This window comes from Equus quagga, chromosome 8 (genome assembly GCF_021613505.1).
Source record: "Equus quagga isolate Etosha38 chromosome 8, UCLA_HA_Equagga_1.0, whole genome shotgun sequence".
Lineage (NCBI taxonomy): Eukaryota > Metazoa > Chordata > Mammalia > Perissodactyla > Equidae > Equus > Equus quagga.
This window is the reverse complement of record NC_060274.1, coordinates 44040489-44063499: the sequence shown is the minus strand read 5'-3', so window position 1 is coordinate 44063499 and position 23011 is coordinate 44040489. Positions and strand designations below refer to the sequence as shown.

Here is a 23011-nt window from a genome sequence, read left to right as displayed (position 1 = left end):
ACACTCAGGATTACTCTCCTGGTAAAGTTCAATACGCTCTACTGAAAAGTCTGAGAACTCCAAAACCAGTGCCAAATTAATGGACTAATGTAGCAATATCTGGGCTGAGTTTCATTTATGGCTTTTAAGTGTTTATAAAAACACACCACAAAAACCATATAAACGTCTAAGAAACATATATCCATTCTGGTTTAGGATTTTAGTTGTCAAAATCTCAACATAAGTGAAAAATGCTGCCAACAAATTTTAAAATATTATTTTAGGCTGAATTAATAGGGATAAAATTGTAGAAAAATGGAGGAGATAACTGTGCTCTATGCTGGTTAGACCTATTTCTGGATCCTGACCTTCAGGAAGGACCCAGAAAATCTGGAGGTAAAGATGAGAGTTGATAATGTGTGAATGGTTGTCATGTGAAAGAGGGAATTACAAAGAGAAACTAGAAAAAGCCTGCAGGAGACCCAAGAAGACAGAGGCCAATTCAATAATCCCCCAAGAGATGGGACATGTGTGCACACCCCATTCTTGGAAGAATTCAGAAGCACTAAGTTGCCCCTACGTCTATCAGGGGTGTTATAAGGAAGACCAAGCATTAGCTGGGTGGCTGATCTGGATAGTGTCTGAAGCATGGGGCACCATGGTTATTCTTGACTGTTCCTAAAACTAAGGCAGATAGGTGGTGGGAGGTGTTTACATCAGCTAAACCAAATACCAGAATCTCATTCCAGATGTTCCACTTTCTAATGGAGATGTTATATTATGCCACTTGCAACATGATAACTATAAATTTCGAAAAACATGAATCACTGAGAGTCTCTTTTTGAAAATGCATTCCCTTACCTGCCTCTTGCCCTTCTAGGAATGTAATGAAAAACACTCCTTGTCCAAAGGCGGTTGTGGAGAGAAGGCACTGCCCACGGATTGATGGAGCAAAGAGAAAAACAGCATGTTAGGGCTTGACTGGGACCACAGAAAATCCACAGCACTAAATACAAATAGAGAAACCACGACATGTTCCAACTCGAAGCATGCCAAACCATTGCTCCAGGCGGTGATTTCAATATCTGAACCTGGAAGACTTAGCCGAATGTCAGCCCGTTCTGAAAAGCGTGATAACAAGCTTGTTTCTAATGTTAAAAGGAATTATTTCTCTTTACTGCAATGTTTGAAGTGTCATAAATCCAATGCAGTGTATACAGAAATGTATAGGCCAAAACAGTGGAAAATGGAATAGAGCGATTTACTATTTTTTATTATTAAGTGAATGCCCTGGAGCACACTGCAGGCAGACTGATGGCACATATCCACTGTTCTACACTAAGGAAGAGAGCTTACTGGAGGAAAATGTTATTTTACTTCCAGTGGAGAGGTTTTATGTCAGAAAAAAAAGCCCATTTAAAGAGTATCTTACATTTAAAAATATAATATGCCAGAGTTAGATTTTTTTATTTGGTAGAAAACATTTGGACATGTAAAGAGGGAATCAAAGTTTACGTGTATAAAACCCTTAAATATAAGGATTGAAGACAAAAGTCACAGCATTTGAAACACAGGCCAGGCAGTCAATGGCTCTTTTTCTTTAGGATGCTACCAAGTTCCCAAAGAGCCTTCAGAGGGGAGTCCCTGTTACATGAAACAAGCCCTTTCTTAATGAGCTGACTCCCAGCAAACCATGCAGTTTCAATGAACTCCCAATGCGAGCTCTACAACTGTGAGTAGAAGCAAGAAAAGTGGATATCAGAAAGCCCATGGGGATCTGACAAGGATCCACTCAAATGTTGAGGGAGGAGATAGGTTTTATTGGGTAGATGGCAGTTTTGTTTTATTTTGCATTTTTACAAAACAAGCCACTTACCAAAAACGTCTGAATGACAACATTTAATTGATTGTGTAGAACCAGCAGAACTATGTAGGGCAAAAAGCTGATCAGATACACCAGGCTGGTACAAAGGGCAGCTGTGTTCGCTTGGCTGAAAAATGTACTCAAGAAGTAACTCAGCATGATGACTGACACCCCAAAATCCAGGAGAAAGAGGAAGACAATACAAGCATTGCTGTATGCAAAGATGCCACTTATTTTCAGAATCAGGGCCAGGGCGGCACTGCTTATGGCCAACATGGCCATGTTCTCCAGGAACCAGGCCAGGAAATGGATCGTTGGATGTACTCCCATCATCCTCATGTACTGTCAAAAGAAGAGAGACCAGAGTTACCACCTGGATGCTTGAGAAAGGATGGATCGGATCTCAGAAAGAGAACGCCTACAGGTGGAAAGGCAAGCCAGGGCTGCTACTTCCATGTGGTCGCTGGCTTGGCAATCCAGCACCCAGCAGGCACCATACCAGACACTTTCTCCTAGAGCCTAGCATTTAATTTGAAGCAACCCCGTACACAGTAAGTCATTCACCATTTCAGGGAAGCCAGACTGAGACAAGGTGATGTTAAAACCATCTCACCCACTGGAACAATGCACAGCAGAAAGGGAAGAGCAGATGCTAGACCTCAGGCTTGATGACCTCAGGCTTGACGAGGATTCATTGCATTTCCTTGTTTATTTGGGTTTTACTGATTTGTTTCCTTTTTTTTTTTTTCATTTTCCTTATGTTGGTTTTGTTTAACAAAGATGAAAAGAAAAATGAAGAGGGGAGATACTGGGCCTTATGCCATTCAGTTGTGCAGTTGGTGGGATTATTGTATTGGTTTTGGAATGTGTTCAAAATAATAACAATAAAATTATTGTAGCCACTAATCTACAACTCAGTGATATCTCTGGGTGTGGGGCTGGTTACTTGTGAAATGAGAACAATCCATTCTGATGCACCCACCCTGGGAGGCCACCAGGAAGAAACACAGAGATCCAGGAGTAAGTCAGTCCTAAATAGGTAAACAACAAGCAAAACAATAGCACAGGTTCTCTTCAAAATTGAACGAAAAGCACATTGTACTCGGCCCGCTTTTTCTTCTTTGTAATAAACATGAGGCTAGTGGATAACGTGTGCCCAGAGTCTCTGCCAGCTAAACGGGAGGCAGGTCTTTACTGGATATTTTTACGAACTTTCGTTCTTAAAAGCAGCTTTGATAGTTTCCAGCTTTAACAATATTAGGACAAAAATGGAGAGGCTGTACATGAAGAAGTCAAATCATAAATTAAGATGGGAAGTCTGCAGTTCTATCTTTCCGGGTTGTACAAAAATTGTTGAATGAGCCACATTGGTTTCCTTCTTTCAGTTTCATGTGCTTGTCCTTCCATCTTATAGGAAATATCTGCTAACTTTTGGCAGGGCTTCGGACTTCAAGGTAAAGTGATTTTCCTGGGACAGTGGCTCAGCCAGACCTTATACTTACTTACTGCTGGGAACCCCAGCAGAGGCGAGGGCAGGCAAAACACATTCGGGGGTCAGTTATGGGGCAGGACTCATCTCTAAAGCCCCAGGCTTCCCTCCTCATCTCCCAGGTGAGCTCTAAGGCAATTTACCTCTTCTATCTGGATCTCCCGCTCATAAACCAGCTTTCGGACCATGCTGGCCACAGACACCATCCACGTCAGCATCATTATCAGGGGGAAAAAGAAACCAACGTTGTTTAAGAACCTGTAAGGAAACAATTCGGTCAGCATCTGACAGCAAGTAGAGCGATTCTATTCAGTCAGGCTCCTGTAAGTACCGCACCTGTGCTTGCTTTCTTACATTGTTCTTACAAGCTACAAAGCTCTTGCAGGAACAATATCTCGTTTGGCCATTTCAACAAGCCTGTGACTTAGGCAGGATGGCTGTTTGATGTCCTGATTCTATAGGTGTGCGAACTCACAAAGCAGAAACAACTGTTCAAGGTCCCTGGAGTAGAGATTGTTGCCTTCACTGACCCCAGTCCTCTCTAACACCCTCCTAGGCAGAGCAGGTGGGGAGGAAATGGTCATGAATTCATGACTACCATCCCCCACTCCCACTTAATTGGGACCATTATCTCTCTTTAATCAGTGCTATCAATTGATCATAGATTAGACCTACAGAATATGCGGAAATTGGCAAATGAAGGCCTCCCTTTCTTTTTCCCCAACACTCAGTTTTCAGCCCACTCTGATGGGGCTTCTCCTTTTAAGTCACACTTGAAATGACTCTAATCTAAGATGCCAATGACAGCCATGCCTCAAATCCAGTGTGAATTTTTCCATTGTTTTCCTTCTTGATTTAGCTATGTTTGATAACATTGACTGATCACTCCTTCCCTCTCTCCTTTAGCTTCCAGAACAACACTTGGCTTCTGTCAACTGTCTCAGTCTCCTTCACTAGCAACATCTCCTTTCCCTATCCTTTAAATGTGGGCATTTTAACCCCAAGCTGCATCCTATCTTCTCACCTCATACTCTCTGGGCTCTAGATCCACACATTAATTGATCCATCACTGAGACCAACCAAAGGGGCAAGCCATTTTATTGGGTATGTGATACATGAATGAACCAAACAGAGAAACGTCCTGCCATTGAGGATCCTATATCCTATATTCTAGTGGGGGAAGGGGATGCAGAAAATAAGCCAATAAACAAGGAGATACATGACATCACATCAGGTATGTAAAAGAATGGCATTAGCAACAGCGAGAAGGGATGCTATTTCAAATAGGGTAGTTAGGCAAGGTGTCTAGGGAAGAAATATCTGAGCAGAGAACAGAAGAAGCAAGGAAATGAGTCCTATAGGAATCTGAAGGAAGACTGCTCCAGGCAGAGGAGCTGCAAGTGCAATTATTGGAGACGGGAGCATGTGGGACATAATTTAGGAGTTGCCAATGGCCTCATGGATTCATAAGAGATGGGGCTGGACAGAGCATTAGCTGGGGCCAGATCATGCAAGGATTTTGTATGTCAGGGTAAGTACTAGATTTATTCAAAGAACAAGGGGATACTACGAAAGGGTTTTAGGAGGGAGAAAGCAAAAAAGAGGTGACGTATCAGGTGGATGTTTTTTAAAAAGATCACTGACTGCAGTGTAGACAATGGAGGGCAGGTGGAGAAGCCTCTGAAGAGGTGAAGCAGTCCAGACAAGAGCCAACAATATCCAACAGAGATGCTGGCCCTGGAGACCGAGAAATGTCTAGATGGGTCTCTGCTGCAATGGCCTCCCTGAGCCCTGCTACGACTTCTCCTTCAGAGCAGGAAGCACAGCGTGGAACATCTTCAGGACTAGGACGTCTGCACTTCACACTAGACTGTAAGCCCTTAGGGCCGGCCTCCCCACCGCACCTCCACTGCTTGGCAAAGGCAGCCACATAGTGGGAAACAAGTATTTGTTAAGAAAGACGTGAATGAGTGAAAAAGAAATGGAAATTAACCTCTTTGTTTTTATTCATTTTCCTGCCTAAGACAACCATAATGAGCTATCAACTTGATGAATCTCATTTGAAAGGTAGACATAGTTAACTCGTCCGCTATACAGTGACTGTTTGCAGAGGACAGAGTGTTTCAGATTTTTAGTTTTGTGATTTCTGGGTTTTTTTATCCTCATTTTTATAGTGTTCACTGCAGGTAGAAGACTATGAACAGGAAATACCAGAAACTACATCCACTTGCTAATCCAACAAATGCCACCTAATCCAACAAATGTTGGCTCAGAGTAACACAAATTACCACAGAGATGAAGCTTAGATCACCTATGAAGTCAGAAACAACTAACACCAAGTTCATTTGAGGGGGGGATTTGAAAAGAATTTGTCTATTTGTTCATGAAGTTTACCTTTTTTACTTAATGGTGGTAGAATTGATGGATATTAAACTCTATTCTTGCAGCAACTTGGATCTTACAAAAGAGCCAGTATGTATCACACGCAAATATAATCTTACGAGTCTATCTAAGTTATTGCCTCAGAAGTCAGACTGGGTTAGAGTTCTGTGATGGTGGGTCCGGGACTATAATGTGTGTCCATGGATCCCTGCATCTATTCAAGGAGGAAAGTCATGGGAGGCTTGGAATTGGATAAACCCAACTCTAGAGTTCTTAGGGCAAAGACCGTGGATGCCAGAGAATGTCCAGACACTCTATACCCATGTGTCTGAGTGTGACCATTTGATAGGAATTGCATAGAATAAGAAATTGGTGATGAGAAATTGTAACACATGGCTATGTAACCAGCCCTTTCCTAATCTACTCCTGGAAACAAGGCCAAGATCAACAAGAGAAGGGAAAACCTTACATTCCAATTTGATATATGTTTCAAAGAGATGCCCACGTATTTTAAAAAGCTGCTAAAAATAATCAAGTTCATGTGAGAATCACACAAAAAAAGTAGGTAAAAGAGTTGCTAGTAGCAAAACTCCACCCTCTGCAATCTAGAAGGCACCATCAAAACTACACTTCTTAAAGTCTAGGCACACCCTGAGGGCACAATATACACAATGGCATGTGTTAAGTGGATGTGGAGCTGCACATTAAATTGGGTGGTCTCAGAAGCCACTCCTACCTTTAGGTTGTATTTCCACGGAAACAGAGAAGGGAGGGTTATCTGAAGAATACATATATTTGCAGGAAGCACTCCATCTTTGTGGCTATGGGAAAGAGACTCAGCTGTGCAGCCACTGATGTCACCTGGTCCTCCCCACCAACAGGACCCTCTTGCAAAACAACTGGCCAGGAATACCAAATTCATTCAAAATGAGTAACAACAATGACAATATAAATCTAGCACAACATTCACATATGAATTATAGGTAGATTGAGAGTTGCGCAACTATTAACAGTTGAAGAACACATGCCAAAACGATGGTGACATGGAACAGGTGAAAATAATAAACATTTTTTGCCATCAATTTAAAAATATTTAATAAGAGATCTCATCAAGATGGTGGCATAAGCAGACTCTGAACTCATCTCCTCCCATGAACACAACCAGGTTACAACTATTTTTGGAAAAATTATCCAGGATAGAAAACTGAAAATTGGCTAAAAAGAACCCCCACAAGGGGCCGACCTGGTGACACAGTGATTAAGTGCACACATTCTGCTTTGGCGGCCTGGGTTTCACCCGTTCAGATCCCAGGTGTGAACATGGCACTGCTTGGCAAGCCATGCTGTGATAGGCATCCCACATATAAAATAGAGGAAGATTGGCATGGATGTTAACTCAGGGCCAGTTTTCCTTAGCAAAAAGAGGCGGATTGGCAGCAGATGTTAGCTCAGGGATAATCTTCCTCAAAAAAAAAAAAAAAGAACCCCCACAACAAGGGACAGTCCTGACTAAGGCAGAAGAGGCAGAAATTCCTGCTGAAGAGGAAAAAAGCCATCTTCAGGAGCAGCAGATCTTCTCAGCCAGCCAGCCGGGAGCCACCCTAAGGTATGGAGTACTCTCTGGAGGAGTGAGGTCTGGAGCAGGGACTGATACTGCTATAAGTATCCTTCAACTCAGCACAACTAAGATGAGGGTCTTATTATCTGTCTTAACTGGTCTATTAACTGCAGCACAAATACCCCCAGAAAAGCTATCAGATGAAAGCCAAAAAGACCCGGGTCTTAAAGGGGTCACACATAAAGTTTGTATTCACCCATCTCAGTAACCTAAAATCACCAGAGAGAAGGCTGACAGTCCTTTGGTGAGAAGAGACACAACTGGTGCGCTGTGGGAGATTCTCAATGAGAGGAGAGACCTCTCTGGAGACTGAGACATTGGTGGGGGCCATTGTTCTGACCTGGTCCAGGCGGGCTGACACAGACCCCAGGAGACACCATTGAGGTTCTTCCCCTGGTCTGTTAGCCCAGGGGGCTGCCACACTCACTAGAGTGCAGATTTAATACAGTTCAGCAAGGGCAGGCAATGCACCCTATGGACCGGCCCCGTCCAATGGCAAGCCCTCAGGCTATTTGTCAGCCTGGAATGACTGGGTGCCTTTATCCTCTACAGGCAAGCGAGTGTGTCTGCCTCTGTGGGGAAGGGCCTGTGTCAGGACCAGGTGAACTGTGGGCAGCATTGTTGGAAAGGTGGGTGCCTCTGCAGTGGGGCATCAGGTATGCTCCAGGGGTTAGGAAGTGTGCACAGACCAGAACTGTGTTGATGGTGTATGTGGGCCTGTGGAGGTTGAGGCTTGTCGGTGGCACAAGACCTCTGCTTCACAAATAGCCATAAAAAGGATCAGACCCACCCTCCAAAGCCTGAAACAATTGAGTGCTCCCGTGCCTAAGGCCAGTCCCACTCAGCTGCACTCCTAAGAGAACTGACAACAGCCTTGTAGGCCTGAGGCCTATAGCAACTGTAAGCTCCTGAGCCTAGCAACCAGCTACACTGGGTACCTACCCAATTAAAAGGAAATCTGCAACAGGAGTGTGCTGTTAAACCTTGTAGCCAAAGGTGCTGAGGATCCTTGAGCCAGATTTACAATCAGCCGGCCAGGGAAGAAAAGACTAGGCTCCCTGTGTACCTGGATTAAGAGCAACCCTGCCACAGCAGAAGGACACAAGTAGCCCACAAAGGGGTCACTTCTGGATCATTTGGACTGGTGATGAGAGGGAAGCACACTGCTGGGCCTCAAAAGGCATCTCTTACATAAGGCCACTCCTCCAAGATCAGGAGACATGGCCGACTCACCTAATACATAGAAATAGGCACAGAGAAAGAGGCATAATGAGGAGACAAAGAAATGCATTCCAAGCAAGGGAACAGGACAAAACCCCAGAAAAAGGACCAAATGAAACAGGAAGAAGTGACCCAACCAACAAAGAGTTCAAACAAAATCTCATAAGGATGCTCACAGATATTGGGAGAAGACTGGATGAATACAGTGAGCTCATCAACAAAGAACTGGAAAATATAAAAAAAAGAACCAATCTTGGGGCCAGCCCACTGGTGCAGCAGTTAACTTTGCACGTTCTGCTTCTTGGAGGCCCAGGGTTCGCTGGTTCAGATCCCAGGCACAGACATGGCACCGCTTGGTAAAAGCCATGCTGTGGTAGGCATCGCATGTATACAGTAGAGGAAAATGGGCATGGATGTCAGCTTAGGGCCAGTCTTCCTCAGCAAAATGAGGAGGATTGGCAGTAGTTAGCTCAGGGCTAATCTTCCTCAAAAAGAAAAGAAAAGAACCAATCAGAAATGAAGAATACAATACTGGAAATGAAAAATTCACTAGAAGGACTCAGGACAGAGTAGAAGATACAGAAGAACCAATCAGCAAGCTAGATGAAAGACTAGAGGAAATCACGTAAGCTGAAGAGAAAAAAGAAAAAAGAATTAGACAGAATGAGAACAGACTAAGGGAACTCTGGGACAGCATCAAGTGCACTAACATTCATATTATAGGTGTCCCAGAAGGAGAAGAGAGAGACAAAGGGGCAGAAAATTTATTTGAAGAAATAATAGATGAAAATTTTCCTAACCTAAAGATGGAAACAGACATCCAAGTACAGGATGCACAGAGAGCTCCAAACAAGATCAGCCCAAAGAGGCCCACACCAAGACAAATTATAATTAAAATGTCCAAAATTAGAGATAAAGAGAGAATCCTAAAATCGGCAAGAGAAAGGCAACAAGTGACATACAAAGGAAAGCCCATAAGGCTATCAGCAGACTTCTCAGCTGAAACCCTACAGGCGAGAAGAGAATGGCATGGCATATTTAAAGTGCTAAAAGGAAAAGACCTACAGCCAAGAATCCTCTATCCATCAAAGTTATCATTCAGAATGGAAGGAGAGATAAACAGCTTCCCAGACAAGCAAAAATTAAAGGAGTTTATCACCAAAAAAACCAGTTCTACAAGAAACGCTGAAGGGACATATTTAAGTGGGAAAGCGATGACCACAAATAGGGATAAAATAATTATCAAAAAAAAAAACCAGCCAGGGCGCTGGCCCCATGGCCGAGTGGTTGAGTTCATGTGCTCCACTGCATGAGGCCTGATGTTTCATTGGTTTGGATCCTGGGTGTGGACATGGCACTGCTCATCAAGCCACACTGAGGTGGCGTCCCACATGCCACAACTAGAAGGACCCATAAAGAAGAATATACAACTATGTACCTGGGGGTTTTGGGGAGAAAAACGAAAAAAATAAAATTTAAAAAAAGGCAATAAAATCACTCATAAAGGTAAAAATATAGTAAACATAGCAGATCAACCACCTGTGAAGATAAAAATGAAGGTTAAAAGACAAAAGTAATAAAATTACCTATTTCGGTGATAAGAGGGTAATGGATAGACACACAGAAAACAAGAGATTATATGTGATTTCAAAATCACAAAATGTGGGAGGAGGGGAGTGAAAAACTAGAACTTTTAGAAAGAGGTCAAGCTAAAGAGTCTATCAACTCAATATACACTGTTATATACATAGAATATTATATAGGATCCTCATGGGAATCACAAATCAGAAACTTATAATAAGCAAGCAAATAATTAAGACAAAAGAAATCAATCGTATTACTAAAGAAAGCTATCAAACCATAAGGGAAGAGAGCAAGAGAAAAAGAAAGGAACAGAGAAGAACTACTAAAATACTCAGGAAAAAAAGTAACAAAATGACAATAAATAATATTTATCAGTAACTACTTTAAATGTCAATGGACTAAATGCTCCAACCAAAAGGTATAGGGTGGCCAATTGGATAAAAAAACAATATCCATATGTATTCTGCATGCAAGAGACACACTTCAGACCTAAAGACACTCACAAACTGAAAGTGAAAGGATGGAAAAAGATATTCCATGCAAATGGCAAAGAAAAGAAAGCAGAGGTAGCAATACTTATATCAGACAAAATAGACTTTACAAAAACTGTAGCAAGAGACAAAGAAGGGCACTACATAATGATAAAACGAACAATCCAAAAGGAAGATATAACACTTGTACATATCTATGCACGCAACATAGGAGAACCTAAATATATAAAGCAATTATTAACAGACATAAAAGGAGAAACAGACAGTGACACAATAATCGTAGGGGACTTTAACACTGCACTTACACCAATGGATAGATCATCTAAACAGAAGATCAATAAAGAAACACTGGCCTTAAGTAACCCACATTTGACCAGATGGACTTAGTGGATGTATATAGAACATTCCATCCAAAAACCATAGAATACACATTCTTTACAAATGCACATGAAGCATTCTCCAGGATTGCTCACATACTAGGCCACAAAACAAGTCTCAGTAAATTTAAGAAGATCTAAATAATACCATGCATCATTTCTGACCACAAAGGTATGAAACTAGAAATCAGCTACAGGAAGAAAATCAGAAGAGCCACAAATGTGTGGAGATTAAACAAAATGCTACTGAACAATAATAGGGTCAATGAAGGAACCAAAGAAGAAATCAAAACATTCCTGGAGACAAATGAAAATGAAAATATGACATGCCAAAATCTATGGGTTGCAGCAAAAGCGGTTCTAAGAGGGAAGTTTATAGCAATTCAGGCCTATGTCAACAAAGAAGAAAAATCCTAAACAAACACTCTAACAGTGCATCTGTACTGGAAAAAGAAGAATAAAAAAATGCCAAAATCAGCAGAAGGAAGGAAATAATAAAAGTCAGAGAAGAAATAAACGAAATAGAGACTAAAAAACAATAGAAAAAATTAATGAAACCAACAGCTGCTTCTTTGAAAAGATAAACAAAATTGACAGATGCTTAGCTAGACTCACCAAGAAAAAAAAGAGAGAAGGTTAAATAAATAAAATCAGAAATTAAAGAAGAGAAATTACAACAGACACTTCAGAAATACAAAAGAGAATACTATGACAAGCTATACACCAACAAATTGGATAATCTAGCAGAAATGCATAAATTCTTAGAAACATACAACCTTTCAAAACTGGACCAAGAATAAGTAGAGAATTTGAATAGACCAATCACCAGTAAGGAGGTCGAAAGAACAATCAAAAATCTCACAAAAAATAAAAGTCCGGGACCAAATGGCTTCCCTGGTGAATTCTAACAAACATTCAAAGAAGATTTAGTACCTATCCTTCTCAAACTCTTGCAACAAATTGAAGAGGAGGGGAGGCTTCCTAACTCATTCTACAAAGTCAGCATTATCCTGATACCAAAACCAGACAAGGACAACACAAAAAAAGAAAATTATAGGCCAGTATCACTGATGAACATCAATGCAAAAATCCTCAGCAAAATACTAACAAATCAAATAGAACAATACATTAAAAAGATTATACAACATGATCAAGTGGGTTTCACTCCAGGGACACAGGGATGGTTGAACATCTGCAAATCTATCAACGTGATACACCACATTAACAAAATGAAGAATAAAAATCACATGATCATCTCAATAGATGCAGAGAAAGCATTTGACAAGATATAGCATCCATTTATGATAAAAACTCTAAATAAAATGGGTACAGAAGGAAAATACCATAACATGATAAAGGTCATATATGACAAACCCACAGAAAATATCATTCTCAATGGAGATGGAGAAAAATTGAAAGCTATCGCTCTTAGAACAAGAACTAGACAGGGATGCTGACTGTCACCACTCTTACTTAACATAATATTGGAAGTCCTAGGCAGACCAATCAGGCAAGAAAAAGAAATAACAGGGATCCATGTTGGAAAAGAAGAAGTGAAACTGTCACTCTTTGCAGATGACATGATCTTATATATAGAAAACCTTAAAGAATCCACTAAAAAAATTTAAAAATAATAAATGAATAAAATCAAGTTTTAGGATACAAAATCAACATGCAAAAATTGGTTGTGTTTCTATACACTAACAATGAAGTAGCAGAAAGAGAAATTAAGAATACAATGCCATTTACAATTGCAACAAAAAGAATAAAATACCTAGGAATAAACTTAACCAAAAAGGTGAAAAGATTTGTACACCAAAAACTATAAAACATTATTGAAAGAAATCAAAGAAGATACAAAGAAATGGAAAGATATTCCATGCTCTTGGATTGGAAGAATTAACATAGCTAAAATGTCCATACTTCCTAAAGCAATCTACAGATTCAACACAATCCCTATCAAACTTCCAACAACATTTTTCACAGAAATAGAACAAAGAATCCTAAAATTTATATGGAACAACAAAAGACCCTGAATAGCCAAAGGATTCCTGAGAAAAAAGAACAAAGCTGGAGGTGTCAAATTCCCTGATTTTAAAATGTACTACAAAGCCATAGTAACCAAAACAGCATAGTACTGGCACAAAAACAGACACACAGATCAATGGAACAGAATCGAGAGCCCAGAAATAAACCCACACATCTATGGATAGCTAACATTCGACAAGGGAGCCAAGAGTATACAACGGAGAAAGCAGAGTCTCTTCAATAAAAGTGTTGGGAAAACTGGACAGCCACGTGCAAAAGAATGAAAGTAGACCATTCCCTTACACCATGCACAAAAATCAACTCAAAATGGATTAAAGACTTGAATGTGAGACCTGAAACCAAGAAACTTCTAGAAGAAAACATAGGCAGTATGCTCTTTGACATCAGTCTTAGCAGCATATTTTCAAGTACCATGTCTGACCCGGCAAGGGACACAAAAGAAAAAAATGAACAAATGGAACTACACCAAACTAAAAACTTCTGCACAGCAAAGGAAACCATCAACAAAACAAAAATGCAACCTAACAGTTGGGAGAAGATATTTGGAAACCATATATCAGATAAAGGATTAATATCTAAAATATGCAAAGAACTCATACAGCTCAACAACAAAAAATCCAACAATCCAATTAGAAAATGGGCAAAAGATCTGAACAGAGATTTCTCCAAAGAAGATATATGGATGGCCAACAAGCGTATGAAAAGATGCTCAACATCATTAGCTATCAGGGAAATGCAAATCAAAACCGCAATGGGGTATCACCTCACTCTGGTCAGAATGGCTATAATTAACAAGACAGGAAACAACAAGTGTTGGAGAGGATGTGGAGAGAAGGGAACCCTCTTACACTGCTGGTGGGAGTGCAAACTGGTGCAGCCACTATGGAAAACAGTATGGAGTATCCTCAGAAAATTAAGGATAGATCTAACATATGATCCAGCTATCCCTCTGCTGGGTAGTTATCCAAAGAACTTGAAAACACAAACGCTTAAAGATACATGCACCCCTATGTTCATCACAGCATTATTCACAATAGCTAAGACTTGGAAGCAACCTAGGTGCCCAAGAAGGGATGACTGGATAAAGAAGATGTGGTATATATACATAATGGAATACTACTCAGCCATAAGAAATGATGAAATCTGGCCATTTGTGACAACATGGATGGACCTCGAGGGTATTATGCTAAGTGAAATAAGTCAGAGGGAGAAAGTCAAATACCGTATGATCTCACTCATAAGTAGAAGATAAAAACAATGACAAACAAACACATAGCAATGGAGATTGGATTGGTGGTTACCATAAGGGAAGGGGGTTGGGGGAGGGCAAAAGGGGTGATTAGGCTCACATGTGAGGTGATGGACTATAATTAGTTTTTGAGTGGTAAACATGATGCAATCTACACAGAATTCAAAATATATTACACTGTACATCTGAAAGCTATATAATGTTATAATCCAATGTTACTGCAATAAAATAAAATAAAAAACAAATATTTAATAAGGAAATCTCCTCTATAAAAAACACTATACAGCAGAATTGTTACAATTCGGTGATGAGATGGCAAGACAGCATGAAGATATGAAATGTGAACTGGAAGAACTTAGAAAGAAATGGAAAAAAATAGCCGTCAGCCAAGTGAAGATAAAATTAGAAGCACAGGGCATATTGCTACTGCACAAAACACAGTAAAGCGACATAGAAAATGCATAGAGAAATGAAATTAAAGGAAACAGAAATAAAGAAAGAATTTAAAAGAATTAGGGAAAGTTTACTGATAAGAAACACAGGGGAAAAAAATTCATGCAATTTGAGTCCCTGAAGAAGAAAAACCAAATATCAGAAGATAATAGACTTGAAATGCTGGAATACATCAAGAGTTTCCATAAAAGAAAACTTAAACTTCCACATGAAAAGTCTTATCTTGTGCCACAGAAAATTGTCCTAGAATGGTCAACAAAGAAAGGATCCTGGTAAATTTATTGAATTTTCAAGTTATTAGCAACTTGCCAAAATCACCGGGTCATATAAAACAGGGAAATATCAAAGTGCTCTTAGGTTTCTCCATAATAATATGCAAAGTCAAAGATAATGGTGCTATTTCTACAAGATGCTTAAGCATAAGAGTGAGCTAACGATTTCATATTCAGCCAAGCTGTCTTTCAAATATAAATGCTGCAAAAAGCTTTAAGGGTTTAAGAACTCAGGTTATATTATCTCATGAGATTTTCTTAAGGAAATTACTGGAAGATAAACTTAAGTCCATCAAAGGATGACTGATAAATGACAGTGAAAGAACTATGGGAAGCAATGAAGATATTTTCCAGGAAAAATACGACTAAAATGAAAATGGAAATTAAGACAAGAAATTGGAAATTTTGTGTTTCCTGAAACATAGAAATTATACAACAAACAAAAGTTAGAAGAACAGGGGAAATGAGTTAGCGAGGAAGAATAAGTTGGTGAATGCCAAAATAAAAGGCTATTTTTTTTAACATAGACAAATGTAGAATACAAGTATTGACACCTTTAACACTACAGAGGAAGGCATTAAGTGAGATAACATCAACTAAAATTGCCTGATGAGAAGAAAACGTAAACGACAGAGGAAGAAAAATGACTTTAAAATTTTATTGCTTATGGTGAAAAAACAAAAGGTTGATATTATTTATAAAGTTATAATTATAAGGTAAGCACTAAAACAACAATAAAACATTACCAAGCATTAATTTAAAAGCAAAGTTATAAACATAGAAAAAAGATATAACTAAGATCATATATACATGTAATTCATTCCATACTATTAAAGAGTTAACCTCATCTACAGAAGAATCTATATGATGCATACAAGAGACATGCCTGAAACAAAATACTTCAGAAAAGTTTAAAATGAAAGTGTGGGCAAAGGAGTGTTAGGTAAATAGGAATACAAAGAGAAAGAGAGAGGAAAAAGAAAGAAAGAAAAAAAGCAGAGGTCATCAGTTTAACTTCATACAGGGTAGAACTTTGTCCACAGAGCTTTAAATAAAACCTAGAACGCAATTATTCATAGCTGTGCACAAAGTGACGTAGCATCAACATTCAAAGGCCAACACCCAGAAAAAAGGGAAAGGGACACTCAAGTAATAGGGGGCTGTAATTTATCTATCTTAGTCTGCGACAGATGAAGAGGACACAAATTAGGATAGAGAAATCCTAAATAACAAAATTAATGTAGATCAGATTCTCCGACCTAAAACTAGGAAATTAGACATTCTTTTTAAGTGTGTATAAATAATTTACAAAAGTAGATTATACATTAGTTGACAGAGAAAAATGCCATACATTCAAAAATTGGAAATGATAAAGGTAATATTTTCTGATAGCAGTATAAAAATGAGGATTTAGCAACCGAATTTGGCAATTTAGTGTATAATGCAATTTTTGTATTTTGTCAACCTGATTTTTAAAAATGCTATCACAGAGTAAATTTGAATTTCTCTTATCATAAGTAAGCTGAGTAACTTTTCATATGTTTACATTTTCTAAGAATTTCCACTTGGAAATTTCAAGAAACTTTACTTAAACAGCTCTTGGATGAAGAACACAGCAGAAACCCACATTGCAAATATCTAGAAAACAATTAATTTTCAGCTGCCTATCAGATAGAGGAGACATAGTTACAGTAGTGACTGAAAGAAAAGTCATTCCTTTAGGCAACTTAAAGGCAAATGAAAGAAAAGGAAGAACACTAAAAATAAGGAATTAAACATTGATCTCCAATAGAAAAAAATATATATGATAATTGAATAGACATAAAAGGAAGTAATAAAAGTTAAAGCAGAAATAACAAATGTTAGAAATGAAAAAAAGAGAATTGATCAATACAGTTTAAATATGGTTCTTTGAAAAAATAAAAATAGAACAGGAAAATAATGAAACTACTTGTGCACAGAATGATTTTGAAAACTCCTGAGGGAGAAAGCATGTTGAAGGGGGAATAGCCCTCAGAACAGAAGGAAAGGAAACGCAGGAGGACGAGGTGGGAGAAAGGGGGAGAGGAAAGTGATGGCATAGTTGGACTTCAGATCCCCTCTAGGACCTTATCCCTGGAAGAGGTGTGCATCTGAAGTTGAAGCGCTACATGCCTCCATGGGGAGAGGGGCTCTAAGCAGCCCTGGACTCATCCCCAGGGACCCCCAGCAGAGGAAGGAGATGCATGGTTCTCTAGTCTTCACATGGCCTGATAACCCCTGAGCTACAGCCTCCTGAAGGCGGCATGACATGTCTTTCCACCTCCACGTCTGTCAGTCAACCACGGTGCACAACGCATAGCAATGCACGATAAATAGTTTTCAAAGGAAGAAACAGCACAAGCACTTTCACTCTTAGCAATATATCGTGATTTCAAGTATGTAAAATACACATCACAAGTACAACGAAAAGAGGACAGTCCCCAAACAAAAGACAACTGACATTTTAGAAGAGGTGTGAAGGGTGGTTTTTTTCCTCAACTCTTGATCAATACTCATTTGTACATAAAACTATCAATAAAAAAAGAAACATATTAAATCAGGGATGTACAGATGACCCCAGATGTAGGCTGTCATCCCCTCTCCATTGTCAGGACAACATGAACCAAACAAATAATGTTCCAGATTCTTCTGTGTATTTATCCCTAACTCTGTAACTCTAACAAAAGCTCTGTCAATAAACGTGGCAATTAGGAAATCAAACACACTTATTTATTTAAGCCGTTTTAAAAGGATACTTTGATCTTCAGAAACATTTCGTTGTCACCATCTCTCTTTCTGAAGGTGGCAAATCATAATTTTCATTTTAATAACCCCTTGTTAATTAGTATTTTCTCTGTGGCTGACTTCTATTAGCACTATCCAGTGAGTTCAAAAAACCATGAGCATGTTGAACCAAAATCACACCATATAGAAGGAACAATGCAAAGAAAGTGGCTTTTGTTTTGGCCACTCAAGATGGAGGACTTTGATCCAAGTGTAGGGCGGAATCAACTTCCAGCCTCTGTACCCCCATCACCCTGGCCTCTGCCCTTGCCCACCTGCCTGCCTTCCTTCCCCAGCCCTGGCCCAGTCACAATCATCCCATGACCCCAATCCTGGCAGAGCCCAGAATGCTGTGGTCAGCTGCTGCAGGCAGCTCACAGCTATCTTGCTTTCTCTCTCTCCCCATGTATCTCCCCTTCAGCAGGCTGCTGTCACTCCTCTGCTTCCGCTGCCTTCCCCAACACGGTGGCTGGAGTCCCTTATGATTAGTGACTTGGATGGGGGGGTGGGTAGAGAGGGGAGAAGTAAGGGATACTTAAGGCTCATGTTTAAGCTGTATCCTCCAGCCTGGCCTGGGCCAGTTACGCACAGAACGCGCTTCCCTAACCATGAGTGGAGGGGAATTTGATGTCTATTCTTCACTTTCTTGCTCCTAGTTTGCTAACTCACTTGTGAAAGCCAGGGAGAAGAGAGGATGCCCTCATGCATGCACACCTCTCTGAAGGCAGCACCACCTGAAAACATTAGTTCCATTTTGCCTCTGAACATCAGTACGTGGAAGAACGTCCTACCAGTGAGTGCTGCACGAAAAGGTGTGGGCTGCCCCTGGGAGCATCTATCCGGCCTCCTCCTCGGGTGTTCACAGCATGATCATTGCTGAGCACAAGCTGATGAGGTGGGCAGGCCAGCAATTAGCATCCCTGTAAGTGAGGAGCCTGAGGTTCAGAAGCATCAAATCACTGGCCCAAGGTCAGGCGATTAGCAAGCGGCAGACCAGGAACCCAAATGCAGCTTGGTGAGCTGCCTGAGGATTCCAAATCTGAGATTCTAAAGAGAACCCAGGAGCTTGAGAGTCATCACAGTCAAAGGTTAAGACTAGCTACCAGGACCCAAAACGCTGAAGAAGCAGACCTTTAGAAGTGTAACTCAGACTTCTGGGTACAAAAAAACTTCTTCACCAGGCTCTCCCACATTGTTAAAAAGGTCTGAGCGACCAATTCCAACTTGGGCGGGTTCTCCAACCACCAAGCAATTCTCTGACACCAGCTGGGTGTCCCACAATTCGACTTAATTCTGGCACTCTCTACCTGGAGAGAGCATCAGATTCCACAGGTTAAGGGCTCAGTCCCACAAGACTGCCCTCCTCCCCCTACTTCAGATGCCAATCAAAAGTCCAGCTTGTCACCTGTGCTTATGACCAATAGGCTATAGACTGAAGGCTCCCACAATCCCCTCCCTGGGTTTGATCAATCTGCTGGAAGCTCACAGAACTCAGAGACACATTTTACTTATCAGATTAACTGTTTAGTATTAAAGGCTATAACTCAGGAACAGCCAGATGGTGGAGATGCAGAGGGCAAGGTATGGGAAAAGGGTGCAGAACATCCAAGCCCTCTCCAGGCACCACTCTCCCCAAACCTCCACGTGTTCACCAACCAGGAAGCTCTCAGAACCCATCATCCTGGGTTTTTATGGAGGCTTGACTGATTCAATCTCTAGCCCCTCTCCCCTCCCCAGATGTCAGGGCTGGGACTAAAAGCTCCAACCCTCAAATCACAGAGTTGTTTCTCCAGGCAGCCAGCTCCCATCCTTAGGTGCTTTCCAAAAGTCACCTCGTTCACATAACAAAAAACACCTTTACAGATCTCATCGCTTAGGAAATTCCAAGGGTTTTAGGAGCTCTGTGCCCTGGAACAATGGATGAAGACCAAACATGTATTTCTTCACAATACCACAATTGTGCAAGAAGCCAGCACACGCAGCAGACTGGCATTATCTCACTCTTACCATTCCCAGAACATGCGTATCTCACTGTCTCTATTCCTTTCAACACCTAATTAGAGTTGTGAATATACCATATCTACTACATTAAGCAAGGAGTTTCTTGAGTTTAAGAACTGCTTATTTCTCCACTCTGCATCCCTCCCAGCACCTGGAAAAATGCATATCATACGGTAAGAATGAAAAATGTGTTTACTGAATGAATGAACAGAGGAATAAATATACAAGTGAGTGAAGGTACTGAAATAATACACCAGAGGTAGAGCAGGCTGTGTTTCTAAATGAGGGTGTCTGGGAATTTGGCTGGACTATTCTTCATTGCACAGAACTGCTTCATTGATTCCCAGACAACTAGCATCTCTGGCCTCCAAGCACTAAACATCCACCCGCCCCCACTGTGACCATCTAAACACCTGCACGTTTCCCAATTCCCACACACGCCAGGTTAAGAACCACTGCTGAACTCTGAGCTCTGATTACAAAAAAAGAAAACATGCCAGATGTTCACATGCAATGGTGTGAAGTGACAGCTGAGTGACCAAGGGTGTACACATGTTCTGACACAAAATGCTTAGATGTACTGAATGGTGATAAATAGTTCCCTGGGGAGTGAAACGCATTCAGATGGCGTGAAACCTTGGGGCAGTAATTTGACCTGAGTCTCAATTTCTTCAGCTGTATTTATCTTATCAGGTTCTTAGAGGATAAGTGAGATGATGTGTTTGAAAATGTGACACAGTTTTAAGAGAAGCATTATTATTGCTGCTGTTGATAGAAAAGAACATGGAGACACTGGATAAACCATTACCTGACATTTTAACAAAACACCATCCTCCTCTGCCCAGCAGAGAGATGAGTCCATAAGAGCTTTGTGCGGCATGAGAAAGTGAAGGATTATGAGATTTAATGAACATATTTCTTCTACTTCCCACCATAGTTGGCGTCATCAAACCATTATGGTCCAGTCCCTCTCTCGGTGGGACAGGACGGGGCCTGGGGGCAGGGAGGGGGTTCCGACAGCTCTGAGCTCTGAGGATAATCAGGAATGTGAGTTTCTGCTGAAAACAACAGCTATTGACTAAATATAAGAGACAGGTGTTTAATAAGTCTATTTGAAGTAAATCCCGAGGAAAAGAAACAACAAAAATGTGTAAAGTGAGAGGTCTTCTTACTGGTTTATTGTGGATCGAGCTGATGTCTTTTGAAAGCAGGAATTGGACATTGGAAGCAGGAATCCCTGTCAGCCCTTCACTCTTGACTTCTCCCAAGACAAATCAAAGTCCAAATGCAAGATGCCCGGGACCGTCCGTCACTCAGCCCACCCCGCACTATCACTGTCTCCTCTTGGACCCGCCCCAGATCCTATGAACTGAAGATGTTTGAAAGCAGCGGAAGAAATAACAGGCGGGTGCTCTCTCCAAGAGATATTCTGCTTGAATATAAAACAATTGTAGAGTATGGTTGTGTTTTTCATTTTTTGAAAACCTTTCTATTAAGTTGCCTTACTCTTTTAAGAAATTTATTGATATTTGAAATTCTTTATATTCATGAAATACACCTTAGTTCCAATCATAAAATTGTCCCATGATAACCACCTGTGAATCATGGGGCTGAAAGAAACATTAAATTTTACAGAGTCCAGCTCCCATCCAACTCTGCAATCTTTTTTTTAATTGAAATATATTTGGCATATAACATTGTGTAAGTTTAAGGTGGACATCGGGTTGGTTTGATGCATTTATATATTGCAATATGATTACCATTGTAGCTTAGCTACCATCTCTATCAAATCACATAATAATCATTTCTTTTTTGAATAATTAAGATCTAGCCTCTTAGCAAGTGTGATGTTTTCAACTAGTAGATAAATAAGTCCTGGAGATTAACGCACAAGTTATAGACAGCTCTGCACTCTTAAAATAACATTTCACAAGGTATGTCCCTCAAATCGTTATTAGTTCGTGGGCTGAGAATAGATATTACATGCAGGAAAAAGGGAGAAAAAGAAAGATCTGTGTTCAAAGATGAGAAATGCTTAGTTAAATCAAATTAAGCAGATTTCGTTACTCTGGATGAATTGCCATGGAGTCACTCCCTCCACTTAAGGTCGCTTCCCCGTCAACTACTCCATGACAAGGCGCCCTGCCCCCATACACTATCAGTTTTCCCCTCTTACTGGACCAACTATTCCCAATAGCATTCTATACTTAAAAAAAAAATTAAATTAAAAAAAAAGCCCGAATTCCCCTCCAGCCACTGCCCTTTTTTCTCTTCTCCTGAGTTGTCTGAACCCAGTCTCCAGTTCTGCCCCTCCTGTGTCACACTACTCTGGCTGTCATTCTCATCCCCTCATGGCGGCTGCTCTTAGTGAGGACCCCAATGACTCACCTTCACTTATTTCATCCACGAGCCACACTGGACACACTTGTATGCTCTCCCTCCTGGAGCCCTTTGCTCTGTGGCGCCACAAGATTCCACATTCGCTTTTCCACCTCCCACCAGACACCCTCTTCTTCTGGAACTCTTCATGGCAGAGGCCCCAGGCCTAGTCTTGGCCCTCTTTGTTTCTCTAGCTAGACTCCCTCCTGTGATAATGCCCTCCAATCTCAGAGGTCTAAATACCATGAAATGGTAAAGACTCCCAAATTAACATACCAGCTGGAGCTCTCCAGCCTCAGAAAGAAATCTGCCTACTTAACATTTTATTTGAGTCTCTTAAAGGCATTAGACACGTTTGAAACTGAACTGAGCTTCCATTTTTATCCCCAAAACTTCACCACAGATTTTCCTATCTCATTGTTGGGGCCCAGGGCAGGCCACCCCAAAATATCCCACAATAGCAGTTTGATTATTTTGAATTAAAGTTACTTGAAAAGCACAAAGGGCTTTCTGATCCACCTGTCTCTGTTCCCCCTGGAAGCAGGAAGCACATCTCCCACGTGGAAGGTGCTCTCCCTGCAGCCTGATCACCAGAACTCGGGATTCAGGCCCAGAAGGTTATTTAAACAAAGCTTGTTAATTTACTACCTGAAACCTAAACTCTGCTTAAATTCCTCACTATTGACGTACTCCAAATGGAAGTTTCTTGGTCTTGTAAATTCTTCACAATTTTTTTGTTTCTTTGTGTAAAAAATATATATACTGCCTGCTTTGTTCACTCTCTGAGCATCATTTCTC

At 40.6% G+C, this 23011-nt stretch overlaps 1 protein-coding gene across 1 annotated transcript in view; it reads right to left on the bottom strand.

Moving 5' to 3' along the window:
- The window catches only part of ABCA13 (ATP binding cassette subfamily A member 13), a 407666-nt gene that overhangs the window by 235108 nt on the left and 149547 nt on the right, over nt 1–23011 (bottom strand). Inside the window, exons 32-34 of the mRNA XM_046670200.1 lie at nt 3476–3590; nt 1856–2185; nt 841–910 (exon numbers count right to left, since the gene is read on the bottom strand). Coding sequence (XP_046526156.1) covers nt 841–910; nt 1856–2185; nt 3476–3590 — 515 coding nt within the window. The remainder of the gene's footprint in view (nt 1–840; nt 911–1855; nt 2186–3475; nt 3591–23011) is intronic.